The 25,593-nt window shown below is 37.9% G+C and overlaps 1 protein-coding gene across 3 annotated transcripts in view; it reads left to right on the top strand.

Annotated features, from left to right (window-relative positions):
- The window catches only part of ephx2 (epoxide hydrolase 2, cytoplasmic), a 102,726-nt gene that overhangs the window by 17,696 nt on the left and 59,437 nt on the right, over nt 1-25,593 (top strand). For all 3 annotated transcript variants that reach the window (XM_088909095.1, XM_088909094.1, XM_088909096.1), the window contains exons 8-10: nt 599-677; nt 3,351-3,385; nt 5,320-5,346. In XM_088909095.1, the coding sequence (XP_088765221.1) occupies nt 599-677; nt 3,351-3,385; nt 5,320-5,346 (141 nt within the window). The remainder of the gene's footprint in view (nt 1-598; nt 678-3,350; nt 3,386-5,319; nt 5,347-25,593) is intronic.

Below are 25,593 nucleotides of genomic sequence, written 5' to 3'. Positions count from 1 at the left end.
AAATTTTCATAACTCACTTATGTACAGTAGCCCCAGTTAGGACTACAATTAGACTTGGGTTTTATAAGATTTGTTTAGTTATTTTTCAGTTTTGGTTTTATTTCTGTTTATTGTGAACCTCACTTCACCCCTGATACTCACCGGTATGCAAGTCAGTTGGTCATCTTCCTTATACACTTCTTTTTCTATGGATCAAACAGGATGAGGTCTTCATTCAATTCAGTCAATCTCTAAGGATTTTAGTTTCTAGTCCATTTGCATGGCACATAGAGTGCACAGTGAAAAAAGAGAATACAGCTAATTACCAACCATAAATGATAAAAGACAAAATTTAAATCCAAAGTTATTCAGAGTCTTTTAAAACTTTTATTTGTTTTGTTTTTTTTATGGCTGACAGCTTTTGTACTGTAGGTTCTTTAGTTGTTACAAATTAGAACATGATTCACACAAGAGCCACAATGAAGAGGGTAATGTAAGACATGTTGACTTTGCTGGGGGTTAATGGAAGATGAACCTGGGTAGTGTGTTCCCAGTCTGCTATCCTACAGAGCTGTTGAGGGTGGTTTGACTGACAGGAGTATTCTTTTCTCTGCTGCAGATCCCAGCTCTGGCAGATGCGGGTTTCAGAGTTCTGGCTCTAGACATGAAAGGCTATGGAGATTCCACAGCACCCCCTGGTGAGTTAATCTAGAAGTTGTCTGTATTTAGCCACCCTTTAAAACTGGCAGAAACCAGGAAAAGATCAAGATTTCTGCTACGTTAATCATTTTTAATGTCTAATTGCTAAGCTGTCCCACAAGTGTCATTTTTCAGGCAAGGACCGAAGTATCTTTCTAATTTTGCTCTTCATTAAATGAAATAAACTTTATGATCTGGGTATTAAACTGCCTTTTACCTACCCATTTTGGACTTTTTCAGCACTCTGTTAAAGCCATTTAGCTGAACTGCAGGATAATATGTGTAACAATAAAGTTTTAAGTGTTTTTGTATAAAACTAACCAAACTTAAATTTAATCCTACCTAGCATTTACTGAAACTTAAGAGAGTCTCCTAGAAATCACTAGGGAAACATCTAACAAGGTTACAACATGCTAGGCTCATCTCCGACCACCAGGAGTTCCAGAAGGTCACTCGGAGTTCTTGACTGTGTGCCAGCCACAGGGCTTGCAGATTGGAGCTGTTTCTCTCTGCTCGGCTTGTCAGAAGAAGGTGGACATACTCCCACTAGCAGAGTGACTGTAATTGATTAGATGTCTTGTGACTGGCTCTGTTCTACCTTTGGAGAAAGAGTCTTCTTTTGAAGTGACTTTCAGAAGGAAACAATTGTGCAAGAGGTACAGTAACTGTGCAAAGCATTTGAGACTATATATGCGGCTTGTACACAGTTGCGCACCAGGATGAATAAAGTTGTTTGGGTTATTGACAGGCAGCTGGACGATCGTAGTCTGGGTGTTTCTCCAGATAGTTCACCTTCTGTTGAACTACAAATTTAAATAAAACCATAAAACAAAGTAAGTTACTGACACATTATTTGTTAAAACAATTGTCAACCTTAACATTCAATCTATAACACTATAAAATAAATCAGAAGTTAGCTAAGTACATAAATAAGGAGAAACTGTTTTGTAATATTACTTATGAGACATAAAAACATTTTTGCTGAGATTGCAAAGTTTGAAGACAGTTGTGCAGTCCAGATGTAAGTGAGCACATGACTCCTTCACTTTCCACACTATTCTTCACCCACCATTAACAAGTCTTCCATTCACCTTTTACTAAATTAAATATTAATTTGTGTTATTAACAAACATTTAGTTTGAAATGGACTTTTGGTATAACTCCATGAGTATTTCACGTGAATAAATATCTGTAATTGTTTTTATTTGGGAGTTCAACCCTTTGTTTACATGCGGACCCCATAGCACTGCCCTCTCTATTTACGCTTAGTGTTCTTACTTCTTAATTTCCTTGTTTTGGTTCGTGCTGTGTTTTATCAGGAATACCATCTTCTACAGACTGTACTGTAAGTCAAGAACAACCTGTATTTTGTACTATACAGTATAGAGAAGAAGAAGAATGTCATTTTGCCAGAGTCAAGCTGAATATACTGTAAACTGTTCACCTGGTGTTGGAATAAATAACCTTTTATTATTAAAATTCATTATTTAATGTATTATTTATTTTTAAATTTATAAAAACAAACGTATTTAACTGAATTGGAGATTTTGAGGAATGAAGGAGAAAGAAAATGTTTCTTAAACTGCCTAAATGTTTAGAAATGCTGATTAATGTCAGTTTAATTTATTTTGTGCTTCTCGATGGCAACTGTTTTGAATAATATCCGCATGGCTGAGTGATATGATGAAGTAAAAAGCATCTGGAAGTGTACAGATATTCACAGTGTTGATGATAAGCTTTGAATAAAACTGTGGAAGTTTTGGCTTTAGTGTTAATTGCCTTTTAAAATCATTATCCTTGTACTATAGGGTGCCCAGGATTGTCAGGATTTGACGAATCTCTGTTGTATAAATCTTTATTAATGTAGTACTGTCAGTAGAGCGGGAAATCTCATTTCATGCTTATTTACTTCAACAACTTTACTTTAAAAGGAACGGGGGAGAAAACCATAAACAAAATTGAGGCTTCAGGTTAAAAAACACAATATACCTGTTTTCAGTGTTTGAATAACCTGGTCTCTTTGACCATTTGTTTTTTCTTCTGCTGACATAAATGTACAGTCTTGTGCTGTATGGTTGAAATTTTTAACACGATTTGCTGAAAAGTTGCAAGGTCTTGCATTAAATAAAAAAAAAAGCTGGTCCAGATTTTTTCTGCACGTTATAAGCGTTCCAATGTCCTATTTTTGTTATGGGGAACTTCTAGGTGATAACACTTATTGGAAAATGATTCAGTTTGCTGATTACTCGGTTACTGTACAGTGGGCTAAATGAAACCCTAGACTGTATTACATTTACCACAAACATTTCTATAGAAAATTGCCACTAATAATTAAATAAAAGGAAGACAAATCTGACTTTGTGTTGCCTTTGTGGTTAAATACATGTAAGATTTCCTAGTAGGTTTTTTAAATGGTAGTTTTTATAAAATATAAAGGGGTTGTTGGAAAATGTGTTGTTTAAATTATGCTCTGGATTCGTTCAGCAGTCCAGAGATACTGCATGCTGTCCAGGTTCATCATCTTTGCATTGCCTGAAGTGTGTGTGCACCCTGTGATGGGGTGTAATCCCACCTTGTTCCAGCCAGAATAGCACACTGACTATCTGAGGTGAAAACTGCAGCTGAAAACAGTTGGAAAAGCACAAATTTTTCCTTTTCTTTTATTTTTGCAGACATAGAGGAGTATTCTCAAGAAGAGCTTTGTAAGGTATGCCACCTTTTAATACTACTTTTGTATTTGTTGACTTGACCATCATGGAGGTCAAGTGGCCACCACTGTTGCCTGACAGCTTAAAAGTCCTGATCTAATTGCAGAGTTGGGATTTATTCTCCCTGCATTCATGTAGTTTTTTTTTTCTTGGAACTGTTGTTTTAACAAATAAAATGAAATGTTTAAAAAAAAACTAAATGTGTTTTATACCACTGGTTTATTATATACTATTATGATCCCTTCTGTAACAATTAAAATATGTGATGGGTGATATAATATATTACAAGTACATCATATTACTGTCCTCAATGCTGGGGGGAACATTTAGGAGTGCTGTTCATTAGGAATAGATTGTAATAGGAATAAGCTGTATTCTAGTATTGCTGAAACCTCTGGTTCTGCTGAAATGTTACGAAGTTTGACTTTAGAATAATGAAGTCTGTGTACTGTACAACCCTGAGCATTGGTAAATGCTTCCGAGACTGTTGTACCATATTGCAGCTGAAATCTGTTAGCCGGTCCTTTTCACAAGTTAATTTGAATCCGAAGATGCTTAGCATTTGTGTTGATCGTCCGCGACTTATACTGTCGATGACTTTGTTTTAAGTCACCACAAACGTGACCTTCTGAAATCTCTAACCCAGGAAATAGAATGGAAAAAGTAGTGAAAAGAAGTGATGCCAAAAACAAAATACTCTCCTGCTCTTAAAGATGCAAAATGAACCTATGTATAAATTGTTTAACATGTCCTTTGAATTTCCCTTCTCCTGGTAGAAACAGTACCACTTCTTGCTGTTAGAAAAACATGACTGAAACCAGTTGGGTTAGGAATAGATGTATGAGGAACTTAAAACTTGTTTTAAAAGCTTGTTTTTAAAGCTTTCATATGTGGATTTGTGTATTTTGGTTGGGGAAGTGAAGCTGCCACACTTGAGCAGGTACTTGCTTGTCCAGGCATTAGTCATTCAGCACTTTGTGCAACTTTTATGGAGATACAGTTCCTGGATATTTCAGATTAATAAAAAAAAGTATTATTGTTTATTGGAAATTTCTGAGTTCTAATAGGAGTTTTGATAAAAGTTTCAGTGTGTTGCTGGAAAAACTGCCAAGTCAAGCAAGACATAATAGCAAACAGCGACCTGGATTACATGTGAAGAGAAAGATTGTCCACAATGTAAGCAAAAAATCTCATGAACAGTGAACTTTCTGAGCTTGTTACAATAGTTGCGAGTGAGGGAACCCTTTCCTGGACAGTACTTGGATCCAAATGGATATTTACAGTACTATTGCAGTATTATGCAACTTTAAGGCTGTTCTGATCACTTTTTGATAGCAAGAAAAACTTCCGTTCTTTTACTGTATCTTATCCTAATGGAACTTTTTCAGTGCTTAATTTACTTATGTTTCTAGTCGAAGTAGACACACAAACTATCACGGTTACAGTTATTGCAAAATTCATTGCTAGAGTTGTCATTATGGGAAATGTCATTAATTTATCATTTCATGCTAAAACACGTGGTTTGTTCAGAAATATTGATTGTAAATATCACATCCAGTCAATTTGCCAGAACTAAGAAGAATTAGACGTGCATGTGTTTCAACACCTGTGTTCTGTGAGTGTACAGTATTGTAGCGCCCACGTGGGGCGCTGTAGCCGTGTGCACGCAAGGCAGGCTGGGAACAGCGGCTAATTTCTGTAAGGGTGGATTTCAGTTTTGTTAGTAAAGAATGTGTTAATTTTCAAAAAGGATAGTAAAGTCTTATGAAATATGAGAAATAGTCATTAAGGCTTAACTGGAGAAATATATCAGTGATAACTTATTGCCCAGCTTTTTATTCCTGAAGAAGGCACTGAAAGATGTTTCAGAAAATGCTTCTAATGGAACATTAGTAGAAATATTAAAATTCATTTCTTTCTTTCTTTTTTTTAGAATTTGGTGACCTTCCTGGATAAAATGGTAAGTAAAGAACAACAGAAGTGGAGTCCAAAGAAAAGTGCCCAGGTTTAATAACACTTGTTTTTTCTCAGACTGGATCATAGGCTAACTCAGAAGCAAATTAACTGTAAATGCACTACCGTTTTACAAAATCAATTTATTACAGTGCATATTTTATTATTTTGGTTGAATCCTTACGAATGTAATAGAGGGCAGAAATGTTTACAGTTTTTAGTGTGGCTATCTAGTTGTGGGATTGCCATACTAGCTGTGAGGATAGGCTGCCCAACCCTCTCACTTTTTCGAGAATTGATCTAAGGAGTTGGCTGCAAGAATGTACAGTGCCTTGCGAAAGTATTCGGCCCCCTTGAACTTTTCAACCTTTTGCCACATTTCAGGCTTCAAACATAAAGATATAAATTTTTTATTTTATGTGAAGAATCACCAACAAGTGGGACACAATTGTGAAGTGGAACGAAATCTATTGGATTTTTGAAACTTTTTTAACTAATAAAAAAATGAAAAGTGGGGCGTGCAAAATTATTCGGCCCCTTTACTTTCAGTGCAGCAAACTCACTCCAGAAGTTCAGCGAGGATCTCTGAATGATCCAATGTTGTCCTAAATGACTGATGGTGATAAATAGAATCCACCTGTGTGTAATCAAGTCTCTGTATAAATGCACCTGCTCTGTGATAGTCTCAAGGTTCTGTTGAAAGCGCAGAGAGCATCATGAAGACCAAGGAACACACCAGGCAGGTCCGTAATACTGTTGTGGAGAAGTTTAAAGCCGGATTTGGATACAAAAAGATTTCCCAAGCTTCAAACATCCCAAGGAGCACTGTGCAAGCGATCATCTTGAAATGGAAGGAGTATCAGACCACTGCAAATCTACCAAGACCTGGCCGTCCCTCTAAACTTTCAGCTCAGACAAGGAGAAGACTGATCAGAGATGCAGCCAAGAGGCCCATGATCACTCTGGATGAACTGCAGAGAACTACAGCTGAGGTGGGAGAGTCTGTCCATAGGACAACAATCAGTCTTACACTGCACAAATCTGGCCTTTATGGAAGAGTGGCAAGAAGAAAGCCATTTCTCAAAGATATCCATAAAAAGTCTCGTTTAAAGTTTGCCACAAGCCACCTGGGAGACACCCCAAACATGTGGAAGAAGGTGCTCTGGTCAGATGAAACCAAAATCGAACTTTTTGGCCACAATGCAAAACGATATGTTTGGCGTAAAAGCAACACAGCTCATCACCCTCAACACACCATCCCCACTGTCAAACATGGTGGTGGCAGCATCATGGTTTGGGCCTGCTTTTCTTCAGCAGGGACAGGGAAGATGGTTAAAATTGAGGGGAAGATGGATGCAGCCAAATACAGGACCATTCTGGATGAAAACCTGTTGGAGTCTGCAAAAGACCTGAAACTGGGACGGAGATTTATCTTCCAACAAGACAATGATCCCAAACATACAGCAAAATCTACAAAGGAATGGTTCACAAATAAACGTATCCAGGTGTTTGAATGGCCAAGTCAAAGTCCAGACCTGAATCCAATCGAGAATCTGTGGAAAGAGCTGAAAACTGCTGTTCACAAACGCTCTCCATCCAACCTCACTGAGCTCGAGCTGTTTTGCAAGGAAGAATGGGCAAGAATTTCAGTCTCTCGATGTGCAAAACTGATAGAGACATACCCCAAGCGACTTGCAGCTGTAATCGCAGCAAAAGGTGGCTCTACAAAGTATTAACGCAAGGGGGCCGAATAATTTTGCACGCCCCACTTTTCATTTTTTTATTAGTTAAAAAAGTTTCAAAAATCCAATAGATTTCGTTCCACTTCACAATTGTGTCCCACTTGTTGGTGATTCTTCACATAAAATAAAAAATTTATATCTTTATGTTTGAAGCCTGAAATGTGGCAAAAGGTTGAAAAGTTCAAGGGGGCCGAATACTTTCGCAAGGCACTGTAGATCAGAGGGGGAATGAGAGAAGGTAGTAGAAGAGAAGTCCTCTGTGCAAGGTCTAGGTAAGCAAAAGTGTGTCTATCCTTCCTCCCAAACTTCTGTTGTAAACTCCATATACAATTTGTAATAATTTCTGCAATTTCTATGCACAACCATCCTCATAGCTTTAAGATTGTATAGTACAGTTTGTCTAGGTTATAGACTACACTTGAGTCACACAAAGTTAGATGATGTCAACTGGTGTAAGCAACATAAGGGATTATGATCATAAGATTTGCAATTGAAAAGAGGCCATCTGGCCCATTTTCCTTGTTTCATTTTTAGGAGTGTTTTTTTTTTTAACTGGGGATCTCATCAAGTCATTTCTTTAGCAAAGATGTCTGGGTAGCTTTTTCCAGATTCTTGTGACCCTTTCTGTAGTGTCTCCTGTCCTATATTTCAAATGCACTGCTCCCCATAGTGTCTGGAAAATGGAAATGTCAAGAGAAACATGTCTCTTTTCGTAGACAGCTTCTGAAAGCTAAGTGTTTCCCATTTTATATTTGGTGTTTTTTTCCGCCTGCATGGAACATTGTGCACTTGTCTGCATTAAGTTCAGTCAGCTGTGTTTTTGACCCATGTTGCCTTTTTGCCCCAATTTAACTTGATCTGCTGTGGCAGTACTGAGCTGTCCCAGGCATTCCTACATTCTGAGAACTGCAGAGATCAACCTGAAAACTCTATTGTCATGATAGTTTTCTGTGACTGTGCAAAGCTTAAGGTTTCTATAGAAATATCATATTTCCTTTTACACACTTGTACTGTAGATTTTTTTTTAAGTAGGGTCGTGCCTTTGTGCTACCAGAGCATAAAGGCCAGGAGAGCAATTCAAATTAACAGGAGCTGTCAAACCATGAGAAAAATATAGGCGTATATGTGGACAAGGAGAAAATAAAAAAAACATAAATATTGAATTTGTATAATGATGCTGAAAGACTATGGTTGATGTGGAAACTGGTTAGTCCTGATTTTCTTGAAAGTAACCTACCGTTTCTTCCATCAGTCCTTCATTAAAATGTTTTTACTGATAAGAAAATGTCTGAATATGTCTGTCAAAGCACAAGAAAGTAATGTAAAACTTATCTGAAACATGACATCAAAAGAAACTGACATGTTTGAGCTTTTGAGCTTATCACCTAATCTTATAAAGATGTAATAAAAAATGCCATACTTATTTCACTCTAGTGGAATTCGAAGTTATAATCCAAACAGCAAAAACCTTGGCAAGGGCACTAGGAGAAATGGACACAATGTTACAGTGAATGTTATGTTTATGATCTACAGTAAATGCAGGACTTTTTTATTATGCAATTTGTTCAGCTAGAATTCTTAAATAAGTGGATTTGTATGGTTCTCATCTGACTGGCTAAGTGTCCCCCCTTATGATCTTACTTAGTTTTTAATATTTGTATTTGTTGATCCTGCTGTTGTCTGAAATAATGTTGTTTACCAGTAAATAACACCACATACAGAGGAAGCTTAGGGTTTTGTATATTTTGTATATTTTGCTTTATTGCCTAGATTAAGCACGGCATACAGTATATAAAAACAATTTTGTGACCATACCAGATATACAGTATGTCTCATGTGTGAAATGCATTTTTATCTTACGTTCTTAAAAATCAAAAGGCAGATGTGGCACAAGATTAGCGGAATTATGCTGACTACTTTGAATAGATTGTCCTGTCAAAATGATGGGAATTGAAATGTATCCCACAGCACTACTGAAATAATATCTGCATACTTTGCAGTCAGTGTTCTGTTATGGAGGAATTGTTTGATGTTTATTGCTTATATAACTTATTTGGAGAAGTGATGAAAGCTGATGACCTCCATCCCTAATAACACAGAAGCCAAACCCTAAATGTTCTGTGCTTTACCAGTTATCCACCTCAGCACTCTCATTTCTCCACTGATTAGTACTTTGCCAGGATATGCATCACATCATTTAAACTCCTGTCACCTTAAACAGCCCTGTTGGAACTATTAATAAAGCACACCTGTACACTAGCACTCAGAAGTGCATCTTCTTCAGCTGAGCTACTGTATATGCGATGAAAACAAGCTTCTGTTGACAGGGAAGGTTGGTAAGGAGCATTGTCCGGTCAAGCTATCTGGCTAGACTAGGAGGAATATGCACACTTCTCCGAGCCTTTAACTGAAATAGGGATCTTAGATCTTAGCAGTGCTAACCGGAGAGCTGGTTTTGCCATCCAGTGCAGCTATTAGATCTAACCACTAAACGTAACCTGTGAGGATAAGTCTTTTCCTGAAAGCTTGTAGAAATCTGAAATAATTGCCAGTGAACATATGCAAGTGCAACAGTTTAATTTTTAGTGTTTATGCTTTATTTAAACATGCTAAAAGAATATTTAATCATTACAATTCCAAAGCAAAACTGTTCAAACTGTGTAATTGTACAATATTTAAGGAAGCAACACTGATAAGTGCTGCAAAATATAATTGTTTACTACAGTAAGTCTTGCATTTTCTTGGTGTATGGTCTCTTATCATGAGTAAAAGGGTAGTGTTGATCTGCCATCGGTCAGAGTGGAGTTTATGTACCATTAATTGTATTGGCTTTGCTGACTAGGTATACAGACCTTTTTTTTTTTCTCCCAAGATACAGAACTGTCTTGATTAAATGAAAAAAAAAACACAATTTACTGCTTTTAGAGGTCTCAGCAGAAAGATAATTTCATCTTTTTATTATTACCTATGTTCAGCAGGGAAGTCATGCTTGAAATGCTCAGTGACTTATTCAATTGAATAGGTCTTTGAGAAGAGCTTACAGTGCAGTAAGCAGTAAGTTTCAGTTGGACAGAAGTTCAGAGTAAAGAACTTTTGCTTCATCGGAGAGAAGCAACAGTCATACAGTGTGCATTTTTATCATCAGTTAATGTAACATAAATGCCAGTCAGGTTAGTGAAAAATACGCTTATGAAAGTCGATTAATTGATTATTTATGTGTGTTCCAGCAGTAGACATTCATTTTAAACTAATACAGTATCAGCGTTGAATTTGTTAGATAGTTGTGTGAGGTTATTGAAAATTCCATAACATAGGTGTCAGGAGAATAGAACCCTAATACTTTTTAGTATTTACATGGAGGCCTGATTCCAAAGAACTTAACAGGTCAGCACTATTCCACTTCCCCAAGAGTTTCCCTCTGATTCCTCTTCTACATGTTACTTAAGGCCCCAAGATTCTGCTAACAGTTGCCCTCATCTCACATCTGGGACAGACAGCAACTTCCTGTTTAGGGGTCAGCTTCCCCAGCCCCAGAGTGCCTTGCTTGCTGATGTCAGACAGGGAAGAAGAGAGAGCTGCAATTATTTTATATTGACCTTAGCATGGACCATGACAATAGTCAAAATGAAATACAGCCTGATTAGTTACAAGTGTGTTGATTACATGTTTCTTCACATAGTATTTCATGTTCATGTTGAGTCTAGATTTACATGCTGTCAGGATCCATGTGTATAAGCCATGTTTTGGATTCTTGTTCTTCAGAACCTAGTGTTTCTCCTTTTTTATCTTGTTTTTAACTCCTGAAGTGTCTACAGTATTTCATTTGCATTGTTGTTCTTACATCTCTGTATTATTTAACAATATTATAAATTTACATCTTAGTTAAAGGCCAAACCAAATACAGCAAATCATAAACTCCTTTTTTAGTTTTTCAATTTATACACCTGGTTTGGTTACTCAGTTTGGTTTGTAAGGGGAATAAATCATACAAAATTATTTTTTTCTCCCACACAAAAAGGGCATGACGCATGACGCTCACAATCACCCACATGTCAGAACTCAATTTACTGTACAGTACCTTGAAAAAAATTCAATCTAATGTCAGATTGACTAAAACTGTACATACAATATGCTGATCCTTGATTCTATTAGTTTTGGGAAGTTTGATTGTTAAAACCAAATATTCACATTTCACATATTCAGTGTTACTATTTTAAATTTCTTACTATTTTCAATTATCTGCATACTGTATGTGCTGCAATAAGAAGTAATAGTAAAATTGTGCAATCAATCCAAGATTTTCATCTACTGCTTTTTCATGCTGAAGTTCAGCCGGTGGGAAACATGCATGTTCTATTAGTGATTTTTGTTGTTTCCACTTACAGTATTATGTGTATATTTAAGATAACAAAAATAGTTTCTACTTTCATGGCAGAATATGAGGATGTAGGAGCAGTATATACTTTAGTGCTTTTTTTAGTACAGACTTCATTTAGTAGACTTTCAATTTCAACTAAAGTGGTTTGCTAATAAACAGCCTTGAAATGTTGAATACTGTACATATTCCTTTTAAATGACTTAATTGACATCTGTTTTTGCTGTAATACTGAAGTAACATGGCATCAATTTAATCTGTGTAGAAATTTCAAGAGGTGATATCACAAACTAATACAATATAGAATATTTTGCATGCAGGGTATTCAGTATTATTCAGCAGTGGGTAAGGAGTCCTCTTTATATTTATATATTTAACATTACTTTCTATGCTGAGTAGCCCTTCTCTGGGTGTTGATTTTTATGGAAACTGATGTATACAATTTAAAGTACTCTTTTCATATTGGCACATGGGATAAAATGTTGCTAACAGGTAAACATTTTGAATTCCAGCATATGCTGCATTTTTACCCTTGCTAAACGAGACAGACAGGAGTCTTTATTTATATTAACTTGACTGTTTTTGTGATTTGTATGCACATGCTTAACTGTTAATTAAATATTATTAAAATACTTACTAAAAGAGTTTAAATATTTAACTTTTGTATATTTTTATATGCAGTATACATTTTATATACCATACAGTATGTATGTAAAAACTCAAGGAAGATTGTTAGGAACAAATAGCATTTTTAATCCTACAGCTGAAATTAGTGATTAACTCAAGATGTTAAATTAACAATATATGTTTAAACTTAAGATGATGCAGTGGCATCTTGCTGGAGCTACTTGAAAAAGTGCCATTTCTGAATATGTCCATATTAACATCCCTTGTCAAATGTATAAATTTATTTTTTATGCTCATGTCTCCTCTGGCATGACATAAACGGCACTACACCCTAAGGATATATAAATGAGGAATGGAGTGCTGTGTGTTTGACACTAGATAAATAGCCCTTTGCTTTTCTAAAGTCGAGGGATGACAGAGTCAGCATCCTATCACCTTGTGCAATGACTGAGGTTAACTGCCTGCTATTTAGAGAAGGGAACCCGAGACACTTCCAGGCTGGATAACTCATATAAAGTGTGCCAATGGTAGCACTTTTTAAATCAAAATCTTGTGCATGTGCAATATCGTTAAGACAGAAATATGGTGGGCAGCTAGTTGCCATTGATGAGGCTTGCAAATTTATGAAATGCTGAATTAACATACTACAGTCTTTTATAGATGAGAAACAGGAGAAAAAAATTGCTGTCACAACCATAGTATATATTTCATGTGAAGACAAGGACCTTCATGTAGGACCAGATACAGGACTTAAAAACTGCTTTTAATTTTTATAATATATCGTTGATAAGACTAGAAGTTTTACACAATTAAACTTTTGATCTTATGAAGGTGCTTCAATTATTTGTTAATACGATCTTTGCAGTTTGAGAATACCATTGGGTGGGTTAACCCTTTTTTATTGTCCAGAAAGAAACAAAACACAGATGAAAAACCCCACTGCTGGACAGCACTTTTTAAAATATTGTTTCTTTATCGGTACCTTTCTTCACACTGTTATTAAAGCTTGACTTTAATTCAGTTTGCATACTGTTGCACTTAACAAAACATTAATGCCAAGCTTTTGAAACGAGGCCGAAAGAAATGCATGCTTCCTTTCCCTTTTACGCAAACAATATTTTAATGCCTTGAACATTCTTTGATGTAACAAGAGAAAAAAGGACTTTCAGAGATTTTCTCAAAACTTCCCCACAAAACGTTCTCACTCACCAACCTTAATTGGCAACTTAAAAAATATGTCTGTACAGTACATGGTCAATTTTCAGTATTATTAGCCAAAATCATACAGCATACAGTTTGTCACTTCCTTGATTATATTTCTTTGTTGTTAAGTGTTTGGGAATATTCTGTAATCATTCCTGTGCCTCCAAAGTAGTATTTAAGAAAACTACAATCTTCTCTGAGATGTGAAAAGTTGTTTTGTTAGTAGGTTATATTACTTGTTTTTCTTAGTAACACATAAGAGTGATGATGCATTAAAGCACATGTAAAGAAATATCTTGATTCCATATTAGAAAATGAGATAACTCTCCCTCTATAGTTCAGAATGTAAACTGATGATGTGGATCATGTGATTTGTTTGTGAGATGGGGGATCAAGGACGAGGCGCACATGTAAAAGACACCTTAAAGCACTTAAACAGCTTAGGTTGTAGGTCTCTGAGCCTAGGCTATCTACAGTCCGAATACACTCACTCGTCCCCTCAAACGAAGGCGGAGCGGTGGCTCTGTGGCTAAGGATCTGCGCTTGTGGCTGGAAGGTTGCTGGTTCAAATCCTGCAGCCGGCAGAGGAATCCTACTCCGTTGGGCTCCTGAGCAAGGCCCTTAACCCCAACTGCTCCAGGGGCGCCGTACGATGGCAGACCCTGCGCTCTGACCCCAGGCTCTCTCCCTGTCTGTGTGTCTCATGGAGAGCAAGCTGGGGTATGCGAAAAGATAATTCCTAATGCAAGAAATTGTAAAGGGTTAATAAAGTGATGATGTTATGTCAAAGACAGACCAACTGTAGAAACACGGCTGCTTATGGAGGTGATGCTGCTTTCTAAATAACAGAAAAGGGTTCACAGGACACTCTGGTTTCTAAAAAACTGATGCTTAATTCTGAGGATCATTTGATTAAAACAAAAGGTTTTGGGAGCGAGTCTGGAACATGCTACAATGAAGCTGACACGCTGGCTTCTTTTAAGAAATCAGTTTAACTAACGCCGATTAAATGCGCTAGATGTCACGATCGCAAACCCCTCCTCTTAAGGGCGCTCCAGCCCTTCCTTGTTTGCCTCATTCCCCGCACCTGTTCCTTGTTCCAGCCCCTTTTCAGTTCCCCCTTAAAAGTCAGACGCTGACGCCAATCCAGGCTCTGCATTGGTTTCCGCATCATGCGAGCCCGGGACCTGGATGCGCCTGGCTCTGTTATGCTTTGAGTTTCTAGTCCCGTTCCCATTCCCCCTGCTGGTCCCGACCCGGCTCTGGTTTTTAATCATCAGTCCCGGATGGATCGCCTGGCTTTGGACTTTTGCCCTGTCTTTGGATTCCGCTTTTGACTCATCCCTGGATTGTTTGCCTCGGCCACACCTCCCCCGACCACCAGCGCCCCATGGACACGCCCCCCTGTTTTCATTCCCGTATCCTGCGTGACTTTTTTTCCCCCTCGTGTTTTCTTCATTTTTCCCTGGATCGTGTCATCTGCATAGGGTCTGGAAAGAACGCTTTGTGACGCTAGATAGGTTACAAAGCAGAGAAAGTCATTAAATCTTCCTAATAAAAATGGAAAATTTAAATGTATAAAAAGTTCATTTCTGCAGACGTTTTAAACTTCGTGCTATATTCTTGTAAAGTAGTTCTCAGTTCTGCCTTATTCTCTTGTGGCCCTTAGCACCGTGGATTTTTTAAAGTAATGACTAAATGGGGACGAATGGAATTCCCTCATTTGTTGCCTTTCTTATGTTCCAATTTAAGATCGAACTGCAGTTGTCCTTGCCAGGGTAGTGAATTAGAACTACACTGCAACCCCCACTGTGAAAGAAGTTCCAGGCAGGTGAAGGTGGCCCTAGTCACCTAGTCACCATGCTTTATTTCTTCAGTGGGCTGAAACAGAAATAATTGGTGGGAAAGTGCCTCAGGCTGCCCTTGTGTCTTCCTATTCAATGGGAGACAATCTTCAAGTTTTCATGAAAATGTCATTTTACAATACTATTTATTGGTCACTGTATTGAATGGGATGAACAGCGAATTGGCAATGTCCCCTTTTTGCAAATCATTTAGGAGATGTGGAATTACACTGGTGCTGCCAAACCCGTTTAAATCCTTTGCTTCCTCTAGGATTCCATAAGATTAACCTTTTATTTTTCTCTCATCCCATTAAATCTGTCAAAGCCTGATAAATGTATTACCATTTGTGTATCCGTGTTCAGTTTGGTCAGTCAGTCTCAAAATTATTTATCTCGTTCTTTCTACTCCTGTTGAAGCCAACCAACTGAAGTCAACAAGGTTTTGCTGTACAGTATGATAAGACAAGTCGCAGCAAGCCTAGGAAGAAAATCAAATGAAAAGAGAAACCAAAATTAGAATTTACCTTTTTTGCAGCAGTTCTGTGAGAGACATTAACTGTGATCAGTACTAATTTTACTTTGATCAGTAAATTAATGAATGCCTAAAATACATGGTACAGTAGGACTGTATCATACAAGCCTGCAGCCCAGAGGTACTTACTGTAACTTTGTCGGCCCTGTTTCAGTAGCCTTAGTTTGAACACAAGTATAAACAAGGCCTGTTTTATAGTTTTGTTTCATGTTTTAGTACAGTTCACTGCCTACTGTACTTATCTTTAAGAAATGCCTTCCTATTTTCCAAAGTGATTGTTTTGTCTGCGGTAGTATTGAATTAATGAATTTTCTATAGTTTTTTTAGGGCTTTGTATGAATAAATAATGAGCAGTGTCTGCCAAAATAATGGTTCCAGATCAAAAGTGTTTGCAATACTTAAACACCTTAAAGCCCTGAGCTAAAACATCTGAGAAAATGACTTCAAATGTGAATACTATTGAGATGTATTAACATTGTCTCCTTTTAACATGTTCTGTTTCTAAATTTGTCATTGTTACAATCCTTGAGAGATGTAGAGACAGTGGACAAAAAAAATAGAAGGTAGCATCGCTTAGAAAGAGTGTTGAGTGCTCTGGCATAGAGTGTGCCACTGTCTGATATTCTGCAGGAGGGATGCAGCGCTGTTCTTCTACAAGAAAGTGCGTCATCCCGTACCTTGTTGATGGAGGTGGAAAACAGTCTCGTGTGTTGGTCCAGAATAGCCCATATCTGACTGGGTTCAGATATGGTGACTGAGAAGGCTGTGACATATAGAGTTCATCAAACCATTGGATGACCACGTGTGGTCTGAGAATTGTCATCCTGGAAGACAGCCCTCTGGTAGGAAAGAAATGCTGCAAGATGGGGTGAAGATGATCACTTAGTATCATTAAGTAGCAATTTGCATTGATCTTTCCTTCTAAGGGGTGTGCACCTAACACCCAGGAAAATGTGCCCGTTAACATGGCAGAAACCTCCAGAACCCTTCACTGTTGGAATCAAGCACTCAAGGCTGTAAAGGCCTTTAGGTTGGTGCCACGGGCATGTGTACCACTGGATTAGTAAACATGCATTGCCAGGTGTGGTGAACAGTATACACTGCAACCCATTTTTAGTATCTACTGTATATCATTCTTGGTTTCTCACAATTAAGTGTGATAGATACACTGTAGGTGGGTACACTACAGGTCCAAACTTGATAGAGGTATTGGCCTTCTGCTACAGTGATTTGTCCTCCTTATGCTACTTATTACATTATATACTGTATATAGTAACATTTTCACAACCACTAATGTACTGTAAATACACTCTATAGATAACATGGCATAGTGGTGAATATTTATTTTGACCTGCCTAGGAGAGGCAGAAACCTTTCATATTGTCTTTTAGATTCGGAAAATAGGCCAGATTTTATAATTAATTTAGAAATAAAAGGCTAAGTGACTAATAGGCTAAAAAAATTGACAGATTCTCAGTCATTTTAGTATAGTAAAATTTCACTATTCACATCTTTGGGTACTTTGATGTTTCCATGAATGGTGAATTCACACATACAGAAAAACAGGTGTGGTTTTGGGAAATATTCAATTTCTAAAGTAAAATGTTTGTTATAACTTTTTCAGGAATGGTGTTATTTTTGGAAATAAGGATTTTTAAAGAAAAAAAGTAAATGAAACTTCAAAAAGCTTTGTTTTCTCCCTTTAATTCAAATTATTGTATGTGCAAACATAAATTACCCTTACAGTTATAATATAAAAGTACAGTTAACCCTGTGTTAGTTTTTTCATTCTTAGTAGAGGCCATTTTCTTTACTTTTAACATTAATTGTTATTAATATTCATGGAGAATGCCGACTTCCTGACCACAATGAGAGACTCTAAGCCAGCATATCGCCAGATAAAGTGCACATTTAGGCCATCTGTTACCATAATTGGCTTTTGGAACCACTGTGGACTCCTAGGATGTAGCAGTGGCCCCCTTTCACAGAAGTCTGGCTCAGGCCCCCCCAGAAAAGCACTTAATCACTGGTATTAGATGAAATATCTTCCATCCCTCTTTTTGTCCCATGGACTGACTCTTTTGGTCTTCTTAAATCCAGTGAAGAAGCTGGAACAGCCAAATTCCTGAAACACTCCTGAAACACTAAACAGGGCTAATCAGCACTTCTCTACAACTCTTCAGAGATTATGGATGATTCAAATTAAATCCAGGAATACACAGAGACAAAACTACTAAATTCACTCTGGTTGCATCAATCACTTGTTAGTACTGTCAATCCACTTAAAAAAAACACTTGCAAGTTTCTTCTATACCATTCTCAAATCCATCTTGAATTTGAATTAGAACTACAGGCTGACTGCTGATCTTGAAGCACAAAAGTCCATTATGAGCTCCTGTACTATTTAATCTCCCTGCAGATCATACGTCTCCTAACTCTCTCCGTGAACTGCAGGAGCTTTGACATGCATACCTGGCTTCTAATTTAACCCAATAGTTAATCCTGCGGAATGTGGAATTACCTCCAGGACCAATCAAATTAGCTCCGGTGGTATTCCAGTCACACAGGACACTAATCGGGCAATCAAGCCAGAATTTGCAAATATTGAAGATTTTCTGTAATATTTTCTGAAAAAATGTTTCCCCCGTGTTCATGTATGTTTTTGCTGGGTGTTGTGGTTTCCACAGTCCAGAGATATGCTGGCAGGTTAATTGGCTTCTGGGAAAATTGACCCTGGTGTATTGTGTATGATTATGTGTGTCTGCCCTGACGTCCTGTGGCTTGCTGGGATAGGCTCCAGCTCCCCTGTGTCCCTGAATTGGATCAAGTGGTTATAAAATGCATGGATGTGAAAACTTTAATATGTATAAATGTATCAAATATATAAGGTATGTGGAACAATTAAGAGATGCAACTTAACCTTTGGACAGGTTTACATCTGTTAACCAATTACCTTGGATTCCTGTAGCTTTAATTTGAGAGTCCACCTTTTATGACTTTAATTACCTTATCAAATGCTCTCTGGAAAGTTGAAATACACCATATCATATGCTTTAGTGTTACATAATTAACTTTTCACTTGTTTAAAGATTTCTGACAAATTAATCAAGGCTTTCCCTTTTCAAATCCACATTGGTTGTCTCTTAAAAATCCTTTAATTTTAACTGTTCTTCTAGTTTAGCTCTATCATTGCCAGAATTTTACCCGTTACAGAAGTACAGGTAAGACTGATTAATCTGTAGTTTCCTGGTTCAGACCTTTTCCCCATTTCCTTTGGTTAAAGTGTAACCCGTCCTGCATAAACAGGTCCACCTGTTCTAGTCTTTTAGCTTCATATAAATCCTCAATATGTACTCTGGCTTTTCTGGGCTTGCACGTGGCACCAGTAGTACCCCTAAGACCACCTGAGATATTCTTCTCCTACGATGAAACTTTAAATGTGTCTTACTGAATCATCAGCCTGCCTTTTCCTATGTCATTTATTGCAATATGTATCATGACAACGAAATCCAACCTGGGTCTGGCCAGGAGCCCGTCATTTTTCTCAGGCGGTCTGCAAACTGGGCCCTAGGGCATGCAACACACCATACTGGACATACTTCATACTGGGAGGAGTGGGCCACTGGGTCTCATCAGTCCTTCCTCTTTCCTCCAAGCTATCAGTGCTTGAATCCAGCACCAGTAAGGCCTGGAAGCATATGGACACATCAAGCCTATGCATTGTGCACACCCTTCCCCTGTGGCTGCAGCCTACAGTCACGCATCTATCTCTCTCTCTGGTCTGAAGACTCTTCCTCCTCTGCTTGTGGTGTGCACGCTATGTCCCTATAGAGCATATCAACTAGTTGTTGTGATTCTACCAGATCTGAGTTGCAGAACAGGTCAGCAAGCTGGGTCTCAAGCCCATGGATTTTGGACTCAAGATCCATCTGACAGTATTCACAGATATAGAGAGTATTCATGTCCCCTTGGTCATCTCTGTCAAGAAAGCCAATAATTCTGCAATGGTTTATATTGCTATTGCTTTTACCTGTTTATTAAATACCTATAAACTTTTAAATTAGAATACTAAATATGTACAGTATAAGCCAGCCATAGGCAAAGAATGGGGAACAAAGAATTTGTTGCCCTAACTGTATTAAGTGTTTTATTTTAATATACTATATACCTATTGGTAGTGAGAAACAATAGCGACAGATAGACTATATATATATATGCACATTTCTGAATTACTGTACATTAAAAATGACAAACCCTGTGCTATGTAGAACAGGTTTGAATGTAATACTTAAACCAAAAACCTTATGATTATCTACTTGTCACGGATGTCTGAAGGGATGAACCGTGGAATGGCAGGAGAGCGAAAAAGACTCAATGTGTAGTGGCGAGATGGGGGTTAGCCCGGGCTCAGCTGTTCAGGAAATGCCGTATAGAAACCTATGCCCTCAGATGTGGACGTGGGGCGACCTGGTGCTAGGCGGGTTTCAGGACGTATGAACATCAATGCTGAGCGAGGAGCAGAGCAGAAGCAGGAAGTAAATAGGCTACACAACAAGACACACCAGAAAGACAAGAATAATCACTGGGAACTAGGAACAGGAGAGAAGTAGAGCGCTCTCTAGGTGTACTGGGCGTGACACTACTTCCCTGTTACAGCGCATAAAATGTGATTGTCTGACTGCCTACCTGCTTTTTACCTTTTGGGAAGGTAATACACCTCAGGAAAACGCAATATTAGTGAAAACAATTTGAGGAAAAAAAACGTCCTCAGTCCCCTAAGGGAAACCAGGCGTTCCAGGAGTGACAGACGATTTATTTTTACCTAAATTGAGAAAATCACAAAGCTGACCAGATGAAACAATAACAAATCAGGTACTCTGTTTTGGCACCAGATTGTTTCTCTTCCATCCTGTCTGCCTGTGCAACACCACTGGTTCATTTTGTGTAGTGTAGACTTGCATTACAGTTCAGCTTGCTTCATTTTTATTTCATTAGTTTATTTTGTAGTCATATGCTTGCTCCCTGTACCCGTACCTAATGTAAACTTTATACTGTATATACGCATGTGTAGCGGCAATGCTTGTTAATAAGGCAGAATTAAGTGTTGCTGTGCTTTCCTAAATGAGGCCCCATCTCTCTCTTCATCTCTGTGGTGTAGCCATAGAGAATCTATTCATGCAGGCTGATTTAAGGTTTCTTTTGATAAGGGACAGCTCCCAAATGGGGATGCACTTAGCTAAGCCTGGCTATCATGATCAGTGGTCATCCATTGGCGCCTATCTGTCTAGGGAGTGCCAGATGGACATCTGGACTGCATTCCTAAGTGTCAGGAGTAAGTGACTCATATCTCACCTTGATCAACCAATCAGGGACTGGTAGGGCCGAGTAACCCACGTGGGACTCTGATGCCCATGGAACTTTCAGCCAATGAATGAGCTGAAGTTCCTCCAGGTAAAAACAGGCAACACAGAGAGCCTGAGGAGACTATTCTAAAGAGAATTCTAAGGAGAATTCCAGGGGTGCAAGACAATTCCCGGCCAGGACAGCCCAGGAGCAGAAAGGCTCCCAAGGGCAGGACATTCTCGCAGAGTGCCTCCTGACCATCCTGAGACTCAGCCCGGACAACCACGGAATGGCCAATGTGTCCGAGTGCCAGAACTTTCCTCTGTTTTAAGAGTCTAGAGCGGAGGTTGCCAGAGAGTAACCAGAGGATTCACCCGAGGTTAGCATCAGCAGCAAACCTCGTGAACAGGTCGGAACTGTGGACAGCTGAATCACTATTCAGAACTAGTGCTTCATCAGGAACGAACCGGTCCTCTTCCTGACTTGCTGGGACCCACAGTCATCTTTTCTCCTGTGCACAAACTTTGCTAGTTAAAGCCAACACTAACTAGCCGGTCAGTGAGCATCAGTAGCGCACCGTCGCAAGCCGCACAGCACAGCCTGGCACCGAGCCAGAGAGCGTGGATTGGACAGCAACAGCCTGCAACTGTTTCTTTGTGCCTGCAGGAGATCTGAATCCCCAGAGATTGGATGAGTATTCAACTTCAATGCATTACAGCTCGAGAATTCAATTGTTATCCCAACCAGTTGATATCAATTTAATTCCTAAGAGTTATGTACTTGTTTTGAGTATCTAATGTAGAAGTTGTAACCAAGTTCAATTACGAAACGGTCTAAATGAATGATATACTGAACGTATGTCCTCTTGATATGTGTAACCCACAAAGCCTTAAATTTGTAACTGACTGAATATGTATCTTTTGTATTCTGATAACCCTCTCGATAAGATCTGTTAGGTTTACATGCATATTCTATGTATTAATAAATGTATCCTCGTGTATTAGTACCTGTGTGTGTGCGTTGTTTGAGTTATATCGCATGGTTGGATTCTAAAGCCATTAAAAGAATCAATTTCGTGATTTACGGCTACAATTAATAATTGTCCCCGTAAATGCCCAAACCCTACAGTACTGGTGCCTCGTGAGAGCACACTACACATGTATAGTTTGTCTCCCTGGAAAAGATTGTCTGCTAGGCAAAATAATAATACTGATGAAGATGTTCATTAATTTGATGGCTTATATGGTGATTCTAGCCATAAGAAAAAACAAAGCACAAACTGTGGAATTCACTTTGAGTCTGTAGCCTGCAAAAACAGTAAAGCAGAGGAGAGTGAGGCACAAATGCCAAATGCAGATATGTCTAGATAACTCAAATGTAAAATTGATTTAAAAAACGTCAATATCCTATAATTGAATTGAATTGCTTATTCCAGACTTTTGAATTTGCAAGCTGCCAGAATCAGTTTTCTATGATTTTATGTTTTTTCAATTTCACTAGTCTGTAATTATCAATTGCCCCATCTTCAAACACCTCAGATTACTGGTATTTAATCTAAGAACGTAAGACGTGGTTATTTTGTTCAGTATGCATCATGTTGTTATACACATGGATCCATTTTTCTTTTGCTACTTCCTTCCTGCTTGTTCACTTTTTAACAAAAATCTGCAGATGTTCGATGGACAACAGCAACTATTCCTACAGTCATTTATGAGTAAGGTGCAGTAAGCTTGGATTTAAATTGAATGTGCATGTACTATATACAGTATGCATTGCTATATCACTGAATTAAATAAGTTGCTAACTCTAGCAAAATTATGTGGAATCTTGCAAATGCAGTGAAATGTAAGAGCCAGTATTGGATTTTTGTCATATCAAAAAGGTAGAACTTTCAATGTAAACAGGCTTTATAAAGTGTTGTGATGTCAGAAAGGATTTGGTAGATGTTCATTACAAGAGATGCAAACATTAAAACTGGTGCTCAGAACAGGCTGATCTGAGCAGACAGAAATAAATGTCTAATTTATTCTGTGTGTAGAACAGTTTAAATGAACATTTGCATCTATCCCTTACATTTGACCATTTTTCCACCTAGAGCATGAAATCTGTCTGATAACATATTACAGGTATGAACACTTTCTTATTTTATAGTCCCTTTTACTCAATTTAATCAATTCATTAAATTTGCTTACCATTATGTCAATCTAATTGTCCTCCAGGGTGTGTAAAGAAAGACTACAGAGATCAGCAAGCTGTCATAATCAAATGTTTGTTTATGCATGGGGACTTTGGAAATCCTTTTTTTGAGTATTCCAGCCCTTTCCAGCTGTTGATTGGTGCATTTTTTTATTTCCTGTCTCACAGTAACATGTCTTCTGAGATATTTTAATTGCTATTGTTTGCCCAGATAATAGTAGGCAAGTGAAAGAGGGATTTGTACAAGAAGAATTATTTTGGTTTATATAACATAAGTAGAAAGCTGTGTCAACACACATGGACACCTGAAGAAGGTTTGATAGCCGAAAAAAATTGTAAATACTTTGTGGTGTGGAATTAACCTTTACTTGTTACTTTGTTTTTCACATACAGTACTACTCAATATAGCCTGCTGTGGATGTGCAGGAATACGCTACACACGGGACAGGAAACCCAATATTTTAGATTTCTGGAATGTCTCCTTCGGGAGTTTTTATTTAATAAGGTGAAGTATCCACAGGCACAAACTGTGATGGATCTCTGCAGTTGAAACGGCTCATGATGTTAATGAGTTGCATTTACTTAAAGGGCATTATTTTTAGCTCTCACTTTGGAAATTGAGGAATTCAAGGCTAGGAAAAGTGTTGTCTCCCTTGGACCCATGAGACATTCATTAGGTTGATTACTGGCCTGAGGTATTCTTCATTAGGCTCTGATGTACCCTGGCTCACTTTGTGTGAACCCATCAGATAAAAGGTTTTTGTTTTAATCATTATTAACAATGCAGAGCTTACTCTTAATGCATACTGCTTTCTGCTGTCATATAGGTATCTGCAGGTGTACTTCATTTATGATTTGGAGTGCTGTTTCCTGAAATAGTAAGGCTAGGGTTCTGGCCATCGCAACCATATTTGTACAAACGGAAGTTGTGGAAATTACAGATAAATACTGTAATTTCAGCATTATTTAGAATGGCATGGAGTTCATTTGTATTCTCCAGATTTATTTGACGAGATCAATTTTAAGTCATTAAGAGATTATACCTTTCTTAATCATTAAGAGATGACTGTAGCAGAGCATACTGTTAATGTGTACTGCCTATTGCTGTCACGTACTGTACAGTGTGGATCTGCAGGTGTTCTTCATATCTAATTTAGAGGGATGTTTTCTGAAATAGCAAGGCCAAGATCCTGGCCATCACAACAACAATTGTACAAACAGAATTTTACATTTGTGGAATTCCAACCATTAAAACAATTTCAGTGTTATTTAAAATGGCGCGTAGTTCGTCTTAAGTTTTCAGATTTATTTGAGGATAACAATTACTGTACAAGTCATGTTTATACCTTTCAGAAAATAGGATGTTCTTAAAGATGGGTGTGCTATTTATTTTCTGGATTAAGTTGATCTGAGTTGAGCTAGATCCAAGCACATATTTAAATAAAATATTCAGAGATGGAATAAATATGTGAGAACAGATAATATACATACATGAATTGTTCATTTCTTTTTGCTTTTAGGGTTTGTATGTCACGGGCTTTAGTTGTTCCAACATCATCATCTTCAATTACCCTATTCCTATGGAGAATTTAGCTATAGCCCTTTTTGTTCAATTGTTTTTTTGACGCATTAGACCACTTAATGACTTTAAAGACAAGATGGACATTTAGATATTGGGCAAAATTCCTTTTCTTGGACTTTTCCAGTTTCACATCATATCCATATATTGAAACATTTTAGGCCTGATGATGATAACAGATGAAGGCTTATGATGAGTGAATGCAGGCTTCCGTTTATTGCTTCTTCTCCTCGTACTCACCACATGACCCTTAGAGGGAAAATGCTGAGGAGTTCTGTGGTTTGATTAATGCTAACTGGGACCTCCCCTGCAGCCCCTTGGCCCCTATCTCCACTGCACTATTGATTTGTTTAATTGAAGATCTCATGCAGTGCACAGTGACGTGTTTTGTTCCCCATCCTCAGTGAGATTCTCTCATGACTGACCTTTCACAGTAGGCAGCTGTAAATTAAACCTCCTATCTTTCCTGGGAGCCATAATCTGTAAAGTGGTCTGTAATGTGATGTGACTGCTGTGACATGATTGCAGATCCCATATATCAGTTATACTGTGATTTTCACTGCCTACAATCCTGACTGTTCATATCGCCACATGTACGGTAAGTGTACATGTATGCACAGTACATGCACACATCACACTCATACAGTATAAACAGCAGCAGATACCAATTATTTTTTTAAGCGGTGCTGTGCTTTGCATAGACAGTGACATACTGTACAGTTTACTTCAAATGGACTTTCTGTACTTAAATTGTCATGATGTCTATTATTGTAACATGATATGAAATGTTAATTTAACTGCAGGTATAACTTA

Source organism: Atractosteus spatula, chromosome 2 (assembly GCF_055471065.1).
Source record: "Atractosteus spatula isolate fAtrSpa1 chromosome 2, fAtrSpa1.hap1, whole genome shotgun sequence".
Taxonomy (NCBI): Eukaryota; Metazoa; Chordata; class Actinopteri; order Semionotiformes; family Lepisosteidae; genus Atractosteus; species Atractosteus spatula.
Note: the sequence above shows the minus strand (reverse complement) of the source record. Positions and strands in the feature narration are given on the sequence as shown.